This window comes from Coloeus monedula, assembly GCF_965178545.1.
Source record: "Coloeus monedula genome assembly, chromosome: 10".
NCBI lineage: Eukaryota > Metazoa > Chordata > Aves > Passeriformes > Corvidae > Coloeus > Coloeus monedula.
In genome coordinates, this window is record NC_138790.1 from 19734913 (window position 1) to 19756767 (window position 21855).

General features: G+C 42.1%; 1 protein-coding gene across 2 annotated transcripts; it reads right to left on the reverse strand.

Moving 5' to 3' along the window:
• Nucleotides 1-1003: 1003 nt before the first annotated feature.
• Nucleotides 1004-21714, reverse strand: MFN1 (mitofusin 1). Of its 2 annotated transcripts, none has more exons than XM_082288123.1 (18): nt 21575-21714; nt 21038-21159; nt 20084-20219; nt 18904-19066; nt 18137-18261; nt 16595-16703; nt 14236-14343; nt 13429-13582; nt 13238-13305; nt 8786-8907; nt 7243-7369; nt 6856-6960; nt 5675-5777; nt 4477-4706; nt 3832-3987; nt 3124-3320; nt 1784-1918; nt 1004-1088 (listed from the first exon to the last, which is right to left on the reverse strand). In XM_082288123.1, the coding sequence occupies exons 2-18, from the start codon at nt 21150-21152 to the stop codon at nt 1019-1021; spliced, it is 2223 nt and encodes a 740-aa protein (XP_082144249.1). In that variant the 5' UTR covers nt 21153-21159; nt 21575-21714; the 3' UTR covers nt 1004-1018. The 2 variants fall into 2 exon arrangements, with proteins under 2 accessions (XP_082144249.1, XP_082144250.1); XM_082288124.1 differs by lacking the exon at nt 21575-21714 and adding an exon at nt 21348-21488.
• Between the last annotated feature and the right edge of the window lie 141 nt (nt 21715-21855).

Below are 21855 nucleotides of genomic sequence, written 5' to 3' on the forward strand. Positions count from 1 at the left end.
AAAAGTAGATGTTGAATGACTGCAGACAGCAACAACAGAAGCTTTTTAAAGAGGCTTTGCTGCAGGTGAGCAAGAAAGGACTCCAGCACAGCTGCCTGGAGTCTGACCTAAAGGAGACCTGTTCTACAGCAGAACCCCCTACAGCTGCACTGGTCAGGGAGTGATGGGGTTTCCCCATGTCCTGCTCCCTGAAGCCAGCAGCAGGAGCTCCAGGTCCGTCCTGCCACCCTGAGCTTCCCTACCCAACCTGCACCAATCCTGTCCAGACCATCTCAGCAAAGCCTGCTGTGCCTGGCTGTGAGCTCGGGGTGGTGACACACCTGAGCTCACTGGACCATGGCTCTAGCCCTGTGCTCACAGGCAAAGGACCACTTCACTGCGCTACCAACTGCAAGAAATAGGTCCACTTTTACTTAACCAGTGCCCTCTTGGCTCAAGGAGGTGGCCCACTGCATCTCCTTAGTGCAGTTCACCCCCATCTTTCGCTATGCTTTAAAGACGCGGAACTGCTGCCTGACACACTGGCACCTGCTTTCCAAACTTGCCGGAGTCCTGTCCCATGCCAGAGTTTGTACTTCCCTTCACTAAACAAAATCAAACCCACATGGAAAACAAGCATTCTCCATCCCTGGACAATTCGTTAGCAGGTGAAAGCAGGAGACTGGGCTAAGCTCTCTCCCTGCCTGAAGTCCTGGATGCCAGGAAGCGAGACTTGCCACTGCTACATACTCAGGAAAACTAGCACGGATTTGGGGTTTTATTGTCAAGTGCCCAAAAAAATTCAGTGTTTAAAGGTAATTTTTAACCCAAAATCTGCAAAACAAACATAACACTCAAGAGTACCACAGCTCTTCAGTTTGGTTCACCATCAGAGTCCAAGTTTTACAACAAAAAATGCCACCCAGAGTAACATTAAAAATGTAAATTATTTCAAGTGACTCCACAGAGCAGAAGTGTCACCTGTAAAATTTCTACTTTGCCCTACAAAGGAGCACCAGGAACATTCCACAATGACATTTTATTTACTCTTTTGAAGAAAATGTTTTGTGAAGCGATCTAGTTCGTTCTCAAGGTGAATGGCTTTATTTCTGTAAAACAAACAAAAGCAAGGCATTTACTTCAGTGCTGGGAACATCCCAAAGGCAGGACTGACATCACTGTTTCATTTCTATTCCTCTACTGAGACCCCCCAGCACTAATAAAACCTAAAAGCAGGTTTTTAGAAGAGGTTTGTGGGGGGCAGATATTCACCTGACAGTGGTGGTGGATGCCCAAGGCCAGAAGGCAACAGCCCAGAGCCAGGGCAGCCTTTCAGCAGGGGGAAAGAACAGGAAACTACAGCTGAGGCTGCTGCCAAGTCCCTGATCCACCAACTGCTGGAAGTTCCTCCTCTGCCTACCCCTACTACTGCACCACCAGTACTGCACTGGGTGACTCGACACAGCACAGCTGCTCTCCTGCTCTGCTCTGGGGATGGGGCTTTGGGAAGGTGCCACCCTCAAGTTACCGACCGGAGACTACAATTCTCATCAAAGGCCTCTCTCTCATACACTAAAGAGAGATAGGGTAAAAATTATCTAAAAAATAGTATTTCTGGAGGTTAGTTAATTCACTGAGGCAACAGCATACATTTATTTAACTTACCCTGAGCTGTTCAGGGTATCTTTGCATCCCCTTCTGCACCTGAGCTAACCTAGTTCGACTCCAGAGTAATAGGAGGCACTGATCACTCTGAAGTCAGCAGAGCTAAGAGCTGCTTGTGGCCAGTCACACCAAGACTTACCTCAGCTGCTTGGAGCTGCTCTGTATGTTCTCCAGCTGATCTATTTCTTTGGAAAGCCTAGCTATTTCTTTTTCTAGGTTTTTCTCAGTAATATCCACCTGCTGACAGAGTCGAGCAAAGGTAGTGGCCATTTCCCTAAAGTGAAAACAAGTTTACAATCACGATTTACAGGAGTTGATGCTAAAAAAAAAAGGTAAGAAATAAAATCTCATAGCATTGCAGTGTGCAGAACAGAGCAATCAAAGCCTCCAGCTGTTATGGGATTACAGAATAGCAGAAAGCAGGAAAATTGGGTACTTTTTAAATTAGAAAACAAAACCCTCAACACACCAAACACACCTCAGTCTATGCCAACATCGTGCCTGGCCATTTTCATAGAACACTAACAGGGACAAGTCTGAGATGGGGCTCTGGCTGTGGCAGGAGGTGCTAGAGCAGCCCCACACCCCCAAGCTCAGTGCCCTGTGCCACATGCAACGCCCTGCTCACATGAATGTGAGTCCTGTGCAGGGTGAGGAGTGCCCCAGACCTGCCCCCTGGGGCACCCCATCCTATGTCCCTCCTTAGCCACATGCTCCAACCCCAGTTGCAAAACTCATCCTTACACAAAGGGAAAACAAACCCAGTTACCAGCCCGGGCCAGCATCCAAGCTCTCAGCAGGAGAGGAAGCACCCTCTCCTCTCTACTGGAGCATTGGTTTGAGTCCAACTCTACCATGTCCTCACAGAGCTGCTGGACACAGAGATGGATCTCTTTCCTCTACTGAAGCTTAACTTTTTACTATTCCACTTTTTTTCTGTTCTCTTTCCAAAACACTTTCCCACCTGTCTCTGCTAAGCAATGTCCAGCTGATTGTCTTCCTTAGCCTCTTGTTGAAAATACATGTTTTGATTAAACTATTATTTCGGAAAATTAGGCCTGCTAATGCGCCCTCTAGCCCCCAGGGTGCAGAACACCTCTCCCGTGTAGCTCATTCAGAAAGGCTCTGAAATTCATCTCCTGCAGTGCAGAAGAGCCAGCACTGGCTGCTCAGAACTTGCCCGTAACAGCCCTTGGGGCAGCAGCTCTGCTCATCCTTACAGGGACTCCAAGGGCAGAGCAACTTGGCCTCCACTAGAATGACCTCTCACGTGGCACTGGACAGAGAGCCACCATCTTCAGAGCACCTCAATCAGCCACCCACACATGCAGGTATTGGCCTTTTCAGGTGGGTATTTTAAACTCTCTTCAAGTGAGAGAGTTTGAAATGTGCCAAGGGACACTACAGGTGCCTTCCCACATCGTGCAGGGCCAGTGCCAGTGGCCTGCCCAGTGAGGGGCCGGCCTGTGTGACACTTACTGCTGCACCTGGTGGCTGCAGTTGGCGCTGGTGAGGCTGACGATCATCTGCAGCTTCTCGGTGGCGTAGTTCACAAACTGCTGCTTGAAGGCTCTCTCCTTGGCCCGAGTGGTCCAGCTCAGCCTCTCGTACAGGTACAGCAGCCCGTACATGCTCAGGGAGAACGAGATCAGTTTCCAGCCTACGGTTTTCCAGATCTGATAAAGAAAATCTTTGTTAGCTTAAATAAGTTGCCCTACAGAGTAAAATGTAATTCCACTCATCTTTTTTAAAATCATCTCCACAGCCCTTCCACTGGATTTATTTAAGAAAATGAATTTTTTCCATAATACTACTGCGGAGCAATACAGCTACACTCACAGGAGCAGGTCCCCAATGGCACAAAGAACGTGCAGGTTACAGAAGCCTTCCTGCTCTTTCATGAGAGAAGGACCAGAGCTCCAACTAAATTCAAACTGAAGGAGGTACCATTAGATCACCATTTAATTCAGGCATTGAACACAGACTTATGGCACAGAGAATATGCCCAGCTATCCTCAGAGCGATTAGCCTGGTTTCTCATGATGACTGTGGGTATCCAGGGCACTGCATGTGCTCATCTGGCCCAGTGTCAAATCCATGGCACACTCTGTTTTACACCCCAAGCAGGACAGAGCAGCTCAGCCTCTGCCATCCCTTCCAGCAGGGAATGCTGCCAGTGCTACTTGCCATTCCACCAACAACGATGATGCTCATGGAGGTCCGGGATGTCAGCGAGGCTAAACTCAACACCAAAGGAACCATAAAGTCATCCTGGGGCACGTTCTCGGGAGTTATGGCGGGAAGGCTGGCGGCAGACGGGGTGCTGGCTAAAGGACCAGGGATCTAGAAGATGGGAACATGGCAGCCTGAGTCTTCAAAAGCATTAAGGAACTACACAGATGGGTTTTATTTTCATATATTCAGGCTTTGATTTACTTGAAGGAAACCCTTCAGCAGAGAAATCTGAACAAGACTCCTGAGGAGCAGTGGAGGCTTTGACAGTTCCTCCAACAGAGAATAAGCGTCTGCATAGGGCTGGTTCCAAACTAAGGATCCAAATGTTACAAATGGAACAGGCTACCCAAAGGGTTCAATCCAAAGGAAAACCAACTTGTGTAACAGCTGCAGAAAGTTCAGGAGACGTTTTTAGTTCCGTTCTAATCCTGAATATAATCCAATAAAAACAACCCTCACCAGAAATATTTCACACAATGGGTCTAGGGAAACTTAGCAGGAGGCATGCAAATAGCACTGGCAAAGAGTAAAAATCAGTATATTCTCATCAAGGTAAAACAAGGCACTCAATGGCAGTGTAAGCTCCGAAGGACTCACATGTAGGTTTGGATCTGCTAATCCCAGGAGTACCTTCTGAGCTTGTTTAGGACCCAAGAAACGGTTTACAAGAGAAGTCCATCCCAAAGAAAAGTGGAACATGATATCCTCTTGAAAATCTGCACACAGGCTATGACAATTTAGATCATAGCTAAGGTCAAACTTCCTGCATGGAATTAGCAGGTGGAGCTGATCCTGAGCACTAGAAGGCAACAATGGTTTCAGATTTTCTAGAAATAAGAACAAACAGTAAAGATGAGTTAACATTAGAAGAACAGCTTATTCACAAGCAGTATCCCTGCACTGCTGGCCAACTTTGTCAATTTAGAGAATCTAAACTGACCAGTACATTATTTATTTATTTGTAAAATCAATGGCATTTCAGCAGGATTGACCCTAACAGAGCAGGGAATTTATTGCTCTGATACAAGAAAACAGTCATGAAAATCAACTCACCAAGGAAGCACTGCTGGAAAAAAGATGCAAGTTAACTGAAAGACCTCTATCAGTGGTCAACAGATAAGGATGGAGTAAGAAAAAAAACTGATTTACCCATCAGTTCTGTGGTGCCACACAGGAACAGCAACATGATTACATAAGAGGATGGAAGGGTTCACATAATTTCATGATCATTCTCTGAATGTTTTATTACCAGGAACAGATCAATAGAGATGGATGAGCAATAAAGTTACTACTTATAAAGAAAAAAAAAGGGGGGAGTGCACAAATTCTTTATGAAATGAACTGTTTTGCATTCTGGGTCTAGAGGGACCTAGGGAGAGCATTATACTGCAGAAACATTTTCTAGTAATTAGTGTATTTGGCATATCTCTTGTGGAAGCCAAATTTTAAATGGGTTTATAAAAGGATTAGATGAGTTTCTAGAGGACAGGTCCATTACTACTTGCTTAAGACATTAATCCAGATGCAGTGTATCAGCTCAGAAGTCCCTAAAATGGAGAGGGATTGCTATATTTACCCTGGTTCATTATTCTTCTCCCCCAGCATCTGTTACTGGCTAGTATCAGAAACAGGTGACTGAGCTGAACACTCAGTCCTGGTCTATCATGGCTTTTCCTTAATCATTTATAGCATCAATGCTAAGCACGATCAGAAAGAAAATTATTTTGAAACTGAATTTTCTTAAATTTTCTTCCTTTAAATGTAAAGTGTTAACATTCCTCCTACTTCCTCTTACCAATAATCTCCTGCTGGGACTGGTGCATTGACTGGTTGACTTCACTGGAGCAGCGCTCAGCCAGGTTCTTTCCCAAACCGTCTTCTATATGTTTGTTCAGTTCCTCAAGTGTTATAAAGAACACAAGCTCATCAATTTGTATTTAGCTAATCAGTTACATTATATGGAGCAGGAATATGTTACACACCAAGCACTGTTACTTACAGTGGGAAGAAAAGCATGTTTCCATGGAAATACCATGCTTTCCAACTGCATGCTGGGACTGAAAACATAACTGAAGTGACACAGGAAAGATTTCCCAAGGACTGTAATCATTAAAAGCCATATAGAAAAGTCTTTACTTTCAATAATCTGTGACAGTGAAAAGCAAACCAATACCTACTGCCCTGCAAAGCCCTTCCTGTGTCATTTGATGGGAGCCAATTCCACTGCTCTGCACAGGGATAAAGCCATCCCACCAACTCCCATGGGGCCTGCTCAGGATACTCCGTCGAGGTGAAACAGCACAGATTGTCCTGAAAATGCAGCACTCCCAGGGGATCAACCAGGCTGGAAGAGCCTGAGAGGAGCTCGAGCAGTTGGAGCATGGTGCTGTCAACACCAAGGTTGGGGGCTCGATCCCCATATGGGCCTTTGTTTAAGAGCTGGACTCAGTGATCCTTGTGGGTCCCTTCCAACTCAGAACATTCTGTGATTACAGGGGGAGCTATGGCAGTCATCGTCAGCAGCACAGTCTGAGCATAAGAGGCCAACACAGGTATACATGCCTTAATTTAAAGCACTAAGTTTAAGGAGGAATTTATAGAAGTTAAAAAAAGCCAAACCAGTTTTTATTAAAAGTGTTGAGTATTTGCAAGCTCATTTTATTTTTGGATCTATTTAATGTTAGGAGTAGTGAAAATTATTTATGCAAAATCTTATTTACTGGAAGTGAAGACTAGAAATTAGGAACCACTCTACTCCTAAAATGATGGTTGAAACAAAAATTAATTTCTTTCCAAAAACAAAGCAGAAAATATTTTCAACCATTTTCTGTTTTGGGTACAGATATGCACGTCAGCAAGCAAAAATCCTGGAATGTTCAGACAAAGTCACATAAAATCTATGCAATTTATGAAAATACAGAAGCAGAAATTAAGGGAAAGAAAGAGCCTGGCTTCAAACCATTTAAAAAAACTTACTGTCTTATAGAGCTTCAATACTTGAGGAGAAGGGTGAAAATCAGAATAAAATTCATCAACTAAAACGGAAAGCCGGCAAATCTCATCAGTCATGGCAGAGGACACCTGTAAGAACACAGGAAATGCATAAAATATTTCTGCTGCCTTTTCCAGACAGAGTGAGAATAGACTACTGCATGAACTGTCCCAAGAAATGATTCAATCACCTGACAGCCAGGAAACGTTGCCATTTCAAGCTTCTGTTTTTTCTTTTTTTGTTTGTATTGAAAAAGGAACATTCTAGATATTTCAAACATAGTTCCTGAGATGGGTGGGCTCCAAAAGGAGCTGCCTGAGAGAGGAGGGAACATTTGGATTTGGGAGGTTGTTCCCACTGCCTTTACTTACTTTACTTTCGACTTCCTCAGTAACGCGTTTGATTTTTTCCTTGGTATCTTCTGTCAGAATGTTCAGCTGATTTCGAACAAAGTCCAGCCTGTCCTTATGATCTTCTCGCTCCTCCATGGAATGGACTCTAACCCAGCAGAAAGGAAATCACCATCACTACCATGTATTCTCCCAAGAAGGAAACAAGGCCTTAACCAGGCCTGGATCATCCAGCTGATGGTTTCCGAGCAGCCAGAGGGTATTCCGAGGGCCACTGGCTACCCAAAGCAGAGGCACTGCTCCAGAAGTGCTGAGCAAACACAACTCAAAACCAGCATTTCAAGTCAGAATTGTTATCACTGTATTATCACATCATTACAACTAAAAAAGGTGTGGGTAATCATAGGCCTTTAATAACTCGTCTACCCTGATTTAGAAAAAGGGAAAATCTGACCAAACTGCTGCTCACAAACAGCACTCAACTACTCCTTAAAAGTGACATGGATCTGATGACCCTACAAAGGAAAGGGGACATGGCAGAAACCAACCTTGTCACAAACAAGTATCCTTAGAATTCCTTGACCTATCACTTAAGCAAAAATTCCTGAAAATCTAGAGCAATTTCATCTTGAAGGGCCAGCAGAAACAACAAACAGCAATTCAGGCTAAGAGGGGTCACCACAGACATTCTGGTTAAATCCATTGACAGAAAGGAGTATCAGAATATTTTCAAACATTTCACAGCATGTTTTCATGGGATCTGACAATGTGAGACAAGTCAGTATGTAAACAGGCAGTCTGTAAAAGCTGACATATTCAGGGGGATGAGTGTGTTTGACAGCACAGTGAAGTCTGTTGAAACACAAAGACACATTATTGACAGGCAGTAAGGAGATGGATGGGAAGGATTAATCGTGACAGCAAGTTCACTGTGTTCAAGAGACAAGGTGGCAACACAAGTGAGGAAAAAACTGCACACATATGCAAACCTCAAAGGATACATGAAACTACCAGACACAGCAGATGAGCTGCTATCATTAGCACTAAAGGATTCCATGAGCAAAGAGAGAATAAAGATATTTAAGGATGCAATCTGGAAAGGGCCAGAGGCCAAGCCTCTGTGAGCTTGGGCTCATTTCATTCCTTACAGTATTCTAATCACTTGCAAATTAAAGCATCTACATCCTTCCATTTTTTTCCTTCAGTGTGACTGTAATGAAAGTAAAGCAGGCCCAAACATCACCTCTGAAATGCTGGGTACAGCTCAAAAACCTTAAAATTTTAGATATTTCATTTGAAAACACACGGATTGCAAGTCAGTAATGAAGAACAACAAAGCAAACCAAGATCCCTGTACAGAAGTCACAGACCAAGAACACAACTGAGTGGGCACATGAACAATGGTAAGACTGACATTTGGACACACCAGGGAAATTGTCTGTTTCTTACCCAGCAGAAAAGGGAATTTTAAAGTCCATAATGGCCCAAGAAAATCACCAGCGCAGAAATGGCTCCTCAGATCATCTGGAAAAACCAAAGCCAACCAGCCCTCTGACCCACCTACCTTTTCTCTGCTGCTGCCACGTTTATGGTGTCCATAATGTTTTTCACAGTATCTATTATCTGTTTAGCTCTGATAGTGTGCTGTTCAAACTTGGTTTTCACGGCTGACTGCGAGATACACTCCTGCGAGGGGCCCAAGCCACAACACATTACTGCAATTCCATGCCAACACAATCAGGAATTTCACTGTCAGAAAGCACATGCTGCCAATTTTACCATGAACTTAAACCAGTGGGAAGTAAAAAGGAAGAAAGTATAAAGAAATTAAAAGACAATAGAAACTGAAATATCAAATGAGTCTATAGCAGCAAATCTGCCTTCATGTCCACTCACAGTAATGTGCATAGGTATTCATTCTTTTAAAATAAATGAATAATGTAAAGAAAAAGAAAACTCAGATGAATACATAAATCTATCTCTTCAGGAAATTTTCAAAACCATCTATTTTTGGAATTACAAATGTCAAATATGAATGCTGGCAATGTGGCCTGGCTTGAGTTTTCTCTGTTGCACTACACCTAGTTTCAAGAGGTAATTGTCAATAAAATGTGGCATTCTCACATCAATACTGATCATCCAGGAACAAAATACACAATTAGGAATAACAAACAAGGGTTTTCTCATGGGATAAACAAAAGTTAAGTAGTCCTTAAAATATCAGCTTGTTTGTATATTATTGAAGTCTTAAATGAGTAGGTAGGAAATGCTCTAATGATATAATTTCTAATCAATCTTCAATATTGAACAGAAATTCAGAAATACAGGACAGTAACTGAAGAGATCTTGTGTTTGAGGGGAAGAAAGCAAGCAGCTGATTTCCTTAAATCAGATCTATGGGATTTTTAAATTGTTCTTCATCTGTGGATTTACCTTTCATGGCACAGGTTTGGATTACTTTTAGAAGACCTGCCTATGACCTTAGCGTATGCTGTAATAACAAATTTCAGCTATGTAAAAATAATAGATGAAAACAAAATTAAAAAAATGGGTAAAACTGTCCCTGTTCCTCGATGAAGCAGATCTAGAAATCAGCAATGAAAAGCCAGAGTTTCTTAAATATCAGCACATTGTAAGAGCCAGACTAGGTACAGAGCAGAGTCTTCCCAACGTTAGTATGTGGTAGGTAAAAGGATGACAGTCACTCACAACACAATCAGAAAATCCAAGTTAGAGCACTAGGAAAAACACAAAGGTTAGTTAAATGACAGTGAAAGGTAAGAGGGGGCAGCAGCAGTTTTGCCGTTAGTCTGTACGTAAGTATTTAGTGAAACAAAGATTAAAGTATGTTTCAATAGCCTAACCCAAACCAGTCACCTTCCAGCCCACTGCCGGTATCACAGGACAGTCGTCAGATGCTCAGCGGGTTCCGTACTCCATCCCCGGGCAGTGCTGGGGAAGGGCTCGGCAGCAGCTGCCTCATTCTGGCTCTGCCTTCGCTCCCATTTACAGCCAGGAGTACTCTTCCACCCTGCCTCCCTCCTCCACCACTTCCCACAACACTTCTGCTGCCAGTATTTTTAAGAAACTTGAGAAGTACCATAACCTAAGGCACAGTGGGGTTGGTTTTATGTAGGATATCCACTAAGCACTACTGCACACAGTGCAGGGTGCAGGCATTTCTTTGGTATTTTAGTAAGGCATTCTATGTATCTCACTGTACAACTTCAGGAAATACACCAACTACTTTCTGTTATTCCCCAACATAAAAATTCAGAATTGATCCAAGAATTCAATGCTTTAAGACTGCCTCCCTCCTTTTCCTTTGTTGTAATACAGCTCACATACATAGTAGCATCATTTTTTAAAGCTACTACATGAATCTCTAAAATCTTAATTTCCCACTGCCTGCAAGTGTTTCAAGTAATGCCTGCACCAGTTTTTCTTTTAGCAACTTCAACCACCCTGCGCTTTGCAAACATGCTTCATCTAGTTTTGGAAAGATTTTTACCCTCACACAAAAGTCTACATAAATCATACAAGCCCTTCAAAAATAGTCCAAATTTTTCTCGTATCACAACTAACCAGCACTGGTGGGTCTAGATTTTTTTTTTTTTTTAAGATTCTAGCTATAATGAGCTCATATCAGTCCTCAGGAATGAACAGGCTTTCCCATCAGGGAACTGATACTAAAATCAGGAATGTGGAAGTACTGGAGAAGTAACAGTTCCTCTTCTCAGCCCATATGGAAAAGAGGAAAAAGCTGTCCAATTTTAGTCAAGACAAAAGCAGGGTGAGAGAATCCAGGAGGAGCAAACCCAGCAGATATAGCCAGGGGGAACAAGGCACATGTGGACAGGTCCGTAAGTGAGGTGGCAGCTTACTTAGAGATGTGAGCTGGACAAAAAAGTGAGAGAAGTTTGGGAAGTCTGAGCAGGGCACCTCTACAGGGACAAGGAGCTAAAGGCAAGACAGACTAAGGCAGGGGAGGAGGCAGTGTCTGATGAAGACAGAGCATCTGTGCTCTCATCCCTTCCTTTTCACACACTGGAGTGTAATCCAAGAGTCTTGGGACTTGCAGCTCCTCTGTCAGGAAACAGAGCAAATGCAAAGTGCTTTAGGCAGAACTGCTTAGGCTGTAGAGCATCTGAGTTTGGTCTGCCAGTGCACAAGGCACAGTATCAGTGAGGATTTCACACAGAAAGTTCTCCCTGCAGTATGATATTCTTCATTAATACAGAGCCTAGAGATGGCAAGCAGAACTGATGACAACAGCATGCTGATGTCAACTACATTATCAGCTCAGGTGACAATAATTTGAGTGTTAGGTCTGAAGACTCCAGACCTGGTGAACTATTTAGTCTCAGCCTTGCTTCAAAAGCACATAAACTGCCACTGTAATTTAGGAAATTGCCACAAAACCTAAATGTGAAAGAGGCTGCAACAGCTCAAAATTTAAATTGCTTTGGCAATCTTAATTCAGCACAGTTGTCATTCTCTTTAAATGATGGGATCACACTCCTATTCAAAGCCATTAATAAAGATTTTAGGATGAATCACAGCTGAGCAGGGAAAAACACTACAGAATCCACCCTCACTGTTGGAGTCAGGTGTGCAGCAAATATAACACAATGTAAAAGAAGAAAAAAGGTTGATTTAAGGCCATGCAGTGCTGTCACAGAATTGTTCCTTGTCCCAGCCTCTGCCATAGAAACTCGTCATGGTTGTGACCCTGTGACAGATACTTCTCACTGTGGTGGCCAACTTGAGTCTGTGACATCTGATTTACAGATGTGCTGAGCACTCACAGCACTGCATCCATCATTTAATAGATCATCATCCATCTTCATATTGAAATATTCTAAGCATTGAGTGCCTAACTGTAATGATAAAATATTTTGTCAAAAAAGCTTTGAGTACAGCAGATGGCAGAATACATTAAAGAACAATAACTGATCTGGAAGCCCAATTTTCACTTTTTACTTGCTGGCTCAAAGTCTACTATAGTTCTGAGGACAAAAACTGCAAACAAACATGCATGTTTGACTACAGCTAGTAACACTAGAAATGTCATGTCTCATGGAGCCAGGCCCTGCCAGCACCCTGAACCCTTTGTTTCAACAGTTCAATCACCTATCGTAAGAGTGTGGATAAGGATTAAATTTAGCCTGACATTTTCTTGCTTATGCAAGACCGAATCAAGCTATTACTTTAAAACCTTTCTGATATACACACATCATTACATAATGCAGTTTTGCTAAGGTTAAATGGGTTTGTTTGTAATGCAAGAACAAATACTTTTCAGAGGCAGTTTGATTTTTTTTTTTAATACTCATACACAAAACCACTGAGGGATACCCAAGAGGACTCCTTAACATATCCAAGAATGGCTATAATTAATTAAAGTTATCAAACTAAGCAAGTCAAATGGATCCTATCACAAAGAAACCACTCAACTGTCTAGCCAGCCCTACTTCTGTAGAAACTGTGAACTCCAACTACGAATATGAATAAACTGAGGTGAAGGAGTGGATTCTGTACAGCACAAAGGATGCAAGGAGAGTGTTAATGCTCACAGTAACAGAGCTAAAAGGTACATAATGGTGATAAATTCAAAACTCTGGCTTTAGAAATGAAAGGAAATTTTTAGATTTATATTGATGAAACCAAATTTCTTACTGCAAACATTCACCAGCACATGGCTGTAAGTGATACACACATTTCAAGACCATAATTTCTTCTTACACAGACTATGTTGGTATTGACATCTCAAAACACGAGCTAAGAGTTGGGGTCCCTTCCCTCACTAAATAATACTCCTTTCCAACTATCTGCTACTCAAGCTGAGAAGGTATGAACAGAACCCATAGAAAAGGCAAAGCTGCAGATGGTTTAAATACCTTACACTCCTCCACTTGCTAATGTGGGTAATGCTCCGTAAATTTAAGCTAAGCATAAGAGAAAAAGCTACCTTTGCAATAAAAATCAGGCAGTCTAAAAAGACCATCATAAATACCTCAAATATCTGCTCAAAATGTTGAAATTCCTGTAATCTTGTTTGAAATCCTTCAGCAAGTGCTCCACCTGTGAAACAACAGACCATAAGGGAGACAGCAGTACCTCACAGCAGGGACTGCATCTTAAATATAGTTATCGGGTTTTATAGTGTTTTTCTGTATTTGAGGAAAAGCGGGAGTTCCTACACACCACCCTCTGGCATTCCTTGGGCCTTTTGTCTCCTGGCACTCAGAACTTCTTTTGCTGAAACAAAAAAGATGCGATTCCTTGCTTCTACAGGATCAATAACTTTGAGCTCATCGACCAGGAAAGTCAGACAGCGCTCCATGTGCTGCCTACGCACCTAAGGAAAAGGTAAAAAGCTCATGAAAAAAAGGCAAAAATTGAGCTGTCAACAAATCACAACATCAGAGTCAGAAACAGATGCTGAACCACCCCTCTGACAGCAGATGCCTGTCAATCCCACAGACGCAGCAGCTGCTTTCACTCCTTTAAAGAGACCTGGTACACAACAATACTTCCCTTTACAACTGTATTTATGTAAGTGAAAGATCTCAGCTAGTCACTGGGGTAAACACTTCATTCCCCATACACAGAGAAAAAATTCTCACTGCAAGCTGGCTGCTGTTGGGAAGATCAGAAGATCCAAACTATTCCCATCTAACACTGCACTTTACCAGCTACTCTGTGCAGGTATAAATGTATAAACTGTGCCCTCAGGCTGCACTATCACTGCAGAAACAAAAGGTAATACAAGATTAAAAAACAAGCTTAACTGTGGAGGAAAAAGGTTCTAAAGAAGCTTCCTGTTTTATTACTTGCTTGCATATATTGTCATTTGAATTGTGGTTTGCTTTTTGCTTGTAACAAGGAATAGGTTATTTCCATTTCCTGACCATGTAACTTAGCCTTTTATTAATAAAACAAAGCTAGTGTTTCCATATTAATACATATTAATTAACTGTCAACACATATAAAAGCCATCAATTCACTCACATCTTCCATGTACTCTGGTTCTGATGCAGAGGCATCCCATCTATTATTCAGGATGAAGATGTTTGGCTTGGAAAGTCGTTCGTTCACTTTATGGAAAAAATGTTTCTCCTAAGAATTAAAACACAAACAGAAAACTCCCCAGACATCCAAACCAGAGTCTCACATTCTTCTGTAACAGATTATGAAGTTTATCCAGCTTTTTAAAAGTTTATTATCAAGAATTCATCAGTACTAAAACCCACAGATATCCAGCACATAACAGGCTTAGGGTAGTTCAAAAGTCATCAGATGTCTTAAAACTGATGCGAGTGCTAAAAGTCAAAGACACAGCAACTTCCTCTAAAACTTGGTACAAATACAAACTAAGAAAACAGAAAAAAAAGCTAGTTCAAAAAACACTAATGTCGATGAAAGCAATGAAGTCTCTCTTATCTGAACTACCAAGTTGCTCTTGCTAACCTTGTCAAATCTGGTTTTATATTCACAAAACACATGATCTAACTATTCTTCAGCTAGGCGATAACAGCTTGAACTACAGAGAAGTAACATTTCCTGCATGAGGACAAATGGTTGAGACACAGAAAAAAAAGTCATTGATGAATGTCTTAATTTAACAAAATCAAGTGTATTTAGGTCTCTTCCCTGCACCTACCACCCATTATTGCTGTTTACAGAGTCATAATGGGTAAGTCGTGATGGAGTGAGTCCCCACTCAGCACAGCTGAAGCAGAAGAGATCTCTGTGCTGCTATAAACTTTTCCAGACTGCAGCAGGACACCACGACATATCCTGGACACAGCACTGGAGATCCATGATTCCCCATCAGCTGGGAATAAGCATGTGCAAACAAGATCACTGCTGCAGAAATTAGAACTTTGTCTGAGGATAATTTATGAGGGAATAGTAGAAAAATCCCAGGTAGTGTGGCAGAATAATGCCAAGTATTCTCAAACCTGTTATGGCAAGAGGCAAAAACAATGCTTAAGGAGGATGAGAACATAGAAGTCATATGCTTTATCTGCAGGATAATTTATGTTATTCTATATAGCAATGAGACATTCACAGAAATAATTTTTTTCTTTTTCCTTTAATTAACAGACCCCAACAACTGTGTTATACACATAATGTAAACAACTCTAGATTTTATCCATACTAAAAGCCAAAAAGTGTCACTCATGTGACATAATAGAGAAGATATGGCCACATTGGTGCCAAATCCTTTTTGCCTTGAATGTTTTAAGAATTTTCTTTTTCCTCTAAATCACATCCCTTGTATTTAACTCTCTGTGTACTCAGCTCAGAAGATGGAATGCCATGTCTTTAAACTCACATTCTTCTCAGACTTCTACCAAACTATTCTAATTTGACAGAATGCAAACAAATACTGTCTTTGCACACTCAGTTTCTTATTGTATTAAAAATTGTCTCAGTATTTAGAAAGTTCAGACCTTTCAGGTCAGAACTATGCTCAGAACAACCTGGGCATATTATTTGTCTATAGCAGGTTTAATAAAAGTCATCAGGAATCTTCTCAGTAGCATTACTCTGCATTCTGGCAGTCACACTCCTAATAACTTAGAAACCTTTTATGGCCTGCATCCACAATACTTAGTTTAGTTGAAACTGGAGATCACTACAAAATTACACCAAATTTCTGGTCTTGTATTTTGATTATTGCAACAGCTCCTCTGGCCACCTTAAATGTTCTCCTCTTACAAGTCATACAATATTTAGGCTGCAAGGTACAGAGAACTCTTCTCTCTCCTGAAACAGAGCTTTACAGAACAAAGACATTAAAATATCTTCAGCTCTCCACACTGCACAGAACCCTGCAACATGAATGCTTATTGCTAACACATTCTTCAGAAGAAACACAGCCCACTGAAGGGAACCTGCAGCACTCATCCTCAACACAAGGTGTATCAAGGGAATTAACTCTCTCCTCAGAGAGGAACAAGACAGGAACTCAACTTCCTTCACCTATTTTGTGTATTCTACTAAACTTCTGGATATGAAATACTCTGTAATTTCTTTGGTAATACAAGTGTCTTCAGGTGACAAATACCCACAAATTGCATGGCAAGACAAGCACTCCATCATCCATTTATTGAAAAACCAACTGAAATGGAAAGGACAATTATGACGCTCAAGGCAGAGAAAGCCAAGCCAGTAAGAAATCTGAATTTCATTCTCCTTTTCCTAGTGAGGGATATACATTATTTCTTGCCTCCCACCCCCAAATCCTATTCACAAGATCTAAGTGCAGTGATTCACCATCTGTAAAGGTCTCAGCTATTCTGGTTATGGAACTGCTGAATATTTAAATGAAGAAGTAGCATAAAAACATTGCACATCATACCGTGTTCATGAGAGTTGATTCAGAATTGGCAACCAAGACAAACACATCAGCATCTAAGCAAAACTTGTCAATCCAGCTGTCCAGTTCTGTAGTGACATCTGTGCCAGGGCTGTCGAGAACAAAAAAACACAAACTCCTATTTACACACCAAAGAACTAGTTGATTTTTAGAAACTGATAAAAATAGACTGGAAATGCCTAAGGGCCTCGCAAGAAGTTACAGAGGTTTGTATCTTGAGGCTGATGCCTACCTCAAACTTAAGGTAAACACTGCAAAAACCAGTTACCATCTAGAATTTATCAGTCACTTGATCATTAGACCATCTACTCATTCAAAATGAAATTTCTGATTAGTAAGTAATTGCCAAGTGAAGTGACAGGCCATCCATCAGAAACCCAGACAGGCTCACACAATGGTTTCCCTTCTTGGACTGTAATTTGAATCAGAAGAGAGAGAGTTGTTCATAAAATATTTTTTTCATTAATAAAGTCCAAGTTTAAAGCAATATGCTACACAAGCTGTGCATAGGTTTAATAGGAAGTGAAAATGAAGCTAAAACTATAGGGCCGTCAGTTTAAAAAAAACCATAAAGTGGAATATGAGCATTAAGTCATGTTTGCAACACCTAAATTATTGCTAGTACAAATTTTCTCTATTTAACAGTAAAAGGATGATTTGCTCTTTTCAAGTACCTGCTCTCTCAGAATCTATGCTCTTTTATTTTCCCTTTACTTTTTACCTTTAGCAACTGAGGCTGTGTAGATCAAACGCACTGTAGAAAATGACAAACTCCCAGTGATTTCAAAGTACAAGACAAAGATGGAACAAAAACCACTACAATTTATTAGAACACACTCTGAGTGTTGTTTTGTTGAAGAAATCATACTTAAAAATTTACTGACACCTGTGTGAATTACTTTCAAATTCAGTATTTATTGATTTACACGTTAGGTACAGATCACCTGGAAGTCTGAAAAGCTATTAAGAGGTTATACTGCAGTGGCCAGAAATAAGGGCATTTGGCATGGACAAAGCAACCACTTCCAGCATCCTTTAAACACACCAACACGTAGGAAATGTCAGCCTAACACAGAGCACACACAGCTGACAGAGTCACAACTACATTTTGAGGTCAGCCATTACTTTGGCATGTAGGCACTGCAACTCTTATCAGAAGCTTTTAAAAATGAAGTCCACATTGTTTATACTTCACATGATCAGTCTGAAGCATTTCAAGAAAGGAAATGGGCAAAAGGCTGTTGCTGCAACAACCCTACTCACACTTCCATACTGTTTGTTTTAAAGGTAGAGTATCCTCAGCCAGAAGTTATTCCCTTATTCAGCTCAGTCACAAGACACTTGTCTGTTCCAACTGCTACAAGGACAGAATCAGGAGGGTGATGACTAGCAGTATATAAGAACAAACTCTGTCCTTTCAAACAAAAAAGCCTTTCAATAATTTTGAATCTAAACCAATCTCTTTTCTAAACATTGTAATGGCTCGTATCCTTAGGAAAACATTTACTAAAACAGAAAAGATACCTGTCCACTAAAACCAAATCATCTCTCAGCAGGGCACACTTTGACTTGGGCCAAAAGACATGGACGAGACAGCCAGCCTTCAAATCTTTATCCATGTGAAGTGCATGAGCCAGCTGATTGACTGTCTAGGGAGAGCATAAAGAGAAGACAAACATGAATATGCACCTCAAACAAGTCTGTAAACCAGTATAATTCAGTTCTCAAACTTGGACAGAATCTATCTTGTAGAGGGTAACAGAGTTCATACTTTGTTCTGGTGAATAGCTGTGATTTTTTTTTTTAAGCTCTTCAACTCACCAGCATCTAAAGAACAAGCTGTGCCTTGAAACTCAGACAAGAGTTTCTTTCAAGCCACAAATGTTTCCTAAAAGGCTGGACTGCGTGCTACTGATACTGAGCATCATCATGGATTTGCCTCAGAGGTTAAACATGTCAATGTAAGCAGCTCAATAAGCTGAGCACCGTAAGTCCAAATGAGGGGCACACTCCAAATCCTTAATCAGTAACACAACTTGCTCAGTCCTATAAAGTACTCAACATATGCTATGCTACAATGAGACGCATGTTAGTCGCTTCTCTGAAACAGCCAAGAAAAATTGCAGAGCAGAGCACTTTCATTAGTTTCTTCTTCCCTCCTCAGTAAGAACTTAAAAACGCAGAATGAAGGAGCCTTATACTTTTGTTGGACTTGAAAACGTTGCTAAAAAAGAGACCCTTTTAGAATCAGTTCCTGTGAAAACTGGCATGAAGTCATCCAAGAAAAGTACCTTGACACTCTTCTTTTCATCTGATCCTTCTGTCATAAGATAAGCCTTATCTCCATCAGTCCCTTCCACACTGAGGAAGCAGTTTGTTGTATGGCCAATCCCACTGGGAAGTACCTTATCCCACAGCATTGCATTAATGACTGAACTTTTCCCACTGCTTGTTCTAGAGGGATAGAAAATAAAAGCACTTTGAGCAGAGCACAGCAGCATTAAACACATCTTTGTGCTGAACTGAATGCACCCCCATTGGAGTGCATCAGCTCCACAGAGCACAAGCTGTTTTGGGGACAAAGCTGCAGCCAGAAGAGAGTGGGGAGTGCTCATTCAGAGGAATGGGCCACCAACTCCACATTCTCAGCAGTGTCCTACTTTGCACTAACCCTCTACCCCTCACACATAAATATTTGAGGTTTAACTATTACACAACAGCATGAAGTTACGTAGACTGTAACTCATTTTTGAGCTACTTCCAGAAAAAGTTCAGTGCTCACTGTACAATAGTTCACAAATTTACTCAAAATGCTAGAGGGAGAGTTGAGTTCTCTTTTCCCTGCTTTTTCCATTTGTAAAAGAAACTTTACACATCACAGCTTGTATTCAACTTCTAACTTCTTGAAACATCAAGGGTGAGATATAACCCTATAATTTCTTTATTCCAGAACCTTTGATAGTTTTTCTTTAAAGAACTAAACTAGTTTTAGCAAAATGAAGGCAAGATCACCATTGTACACATTTTTTCCAATACTATTACATAATTTTTAGAACTCAACAGTGAAGATTCATACTCCAAAAATATGTAACCACATGTTTAAATGTAAGCACAGAAAAATCAATCTCCCTTAAGCAAAGTGGACTAGCAGACCACATTGTTACTGCTATCCTTAAAATCATCACACAGATCTATCAGACTGATGTTACAACCAAACAGGCAACCATCTGTTTCTCTTCAGCTGCTTATAGACAGAAATATGAACAGCTCCAAGTTTAGCTCTTCAGTACTTCTGACCAAACACAAAAAAAAGTCCTCAGTAGGAACAGTAAAAAATATATTAAACAAACAAAACCACCATCTTAAAAAAAAAAAAAAAAAGAAAAAGCCATTCTGGAGAAGATGACAACTTCAGACCTTCCCAAGATAAAAAAAAAAAAGAAATTAAGTACTGGTAATTTCATTCATTACCTGCCAAAAAATGCCACTTTCATGTGCCTCCGTGAGAGCACCTCTCCAATGACTGCCAACTTGTTTTTATATGCTTGTATTTTTGCTAGTTCATCTTCTGTAGCTACATGTTCAAGCTCTGGATTCTTGTATGTGGCTAAATACAGAAATGAAAAGCATAAAAGCAATCACATACAGAGAATGTGCTCCATGATACAAGGTGTAAGTAATCAGTACTTAACATGCCAACTGCAAATTTTAATTACAGTGGTAAAATTAAACAAGCAAAACCCCACTACAGACACTGATACCAGGCCTTATCATTTGACAGCTCTGCCACAAGCACTGGTGAAATCATGACATAAATCACTTCAGATCAATCGCTAATCCAACTGCTGATCCACTAACCCTGTGAACACGGCCTGCTGGGCTCACCTGCCCAGCTCCTCGGGACACCTTCAGAAAGGAAAGCCAGGACCTCTCCTGGATACACCAGCGAAGCTGGGCTGTCTTCCCCCTGCAGAGCTCAGCAGGGTGATGAGCAACCAACTCTGCACCTTCTCAACACACATTCCACGCTGCTAAAACCTCTGAGGGCGTGACCAGTGGATCCTTGAATTACATCACTAATGCACCTTTCTGCTGAAAATTGGGAGAACCTGTTTGTCCTTCCTTCTGTGCAAAAGAAACCACCACAGAACTACAAGGCCAGAGTGGTTAAGCGTTCACCCTTATGGAAAGGAAGCCAGGCTGCCAATCCAAGTGACTTAATCAGCTTCAGGTATGTGGCCATGCCAGGCATTCCTTCCAGCATAAGCTGAAAAAAAACCTCAGTGTCAAATGAAGAATGTGACTATTTCTGAAGGTCCATATTTGTACAAACAGCACAGTAACAGATATAACATACATTACGCTGCTATAAAACATACTCAAAGCAAAGGACAGGAGACCCTTGTGTGTAAGGGGAAAGCTCACCTTCCACAAACGCTGCTCCCTCGGTGACATAGTCCAGCAGCTGGTCGAAGATGGCAGTGATGGTCTTTTTGGCCAGCACAAAGTGCTTCAGTGGAGAGACAGAGGCTTCTGCCATGCTGCAGCTGCAAGGGAAGGTACATAAAAGTGACCAAACACTCGGTACACCCAGCTAACTAAAATTCATACACTGCTCACGCATCCCTTAAAAAGCTAAACAAAACAAAAGCGTCCAAAGCCCCAAGCCAAAGCTCCAAACTCCAAAGGGCAGTAAGCTCAGTTTGCGCTGTTTACTCTGATCTCGTCCCCTCACCACAGGCGCCAAGGGCGGCCGGCGAAACTCGGAGACAGGTTCGAACCGATCTGGTGCTATCTGTCCCGGAAACACGAGATTTTCCCCTCATCAAACGCGGCTCCCGCCTCCCCACCGCCCGCAGGTCAGGGCTGTCCCGCCGGCCAGCGAGGACGGACCCCACTCCCTCATGGAGCCCCGTCTCGGCGGGGTCAGGCCGAGGGACCGCGGCTGCCTCGGTCTCTTACGGAGCTTCACTCAGCCGTGCTCCCTCACGGAACTCTGGCTCGGCCCCGGTCCCGCATGAAGCCCCGGCTCAGCCCCGGTCCCTCACGGAGCCCCGCTGACTCCGGCCGTGCCCGTCACCGCCGCCGCCGGGACGGGGGGGGCGTCACTTCCCTTTCCTCCTCCCGTGACCCCGCTCGGCGCCCGCCCGGGCACCGCCATGTTCAGTGCGGGCTGAGGGCGGCCGCCGCCATCTTGAGCGCGGGCAGGTCGCGAAATGGAGCCGAGCGGAGCTGGGGAAACA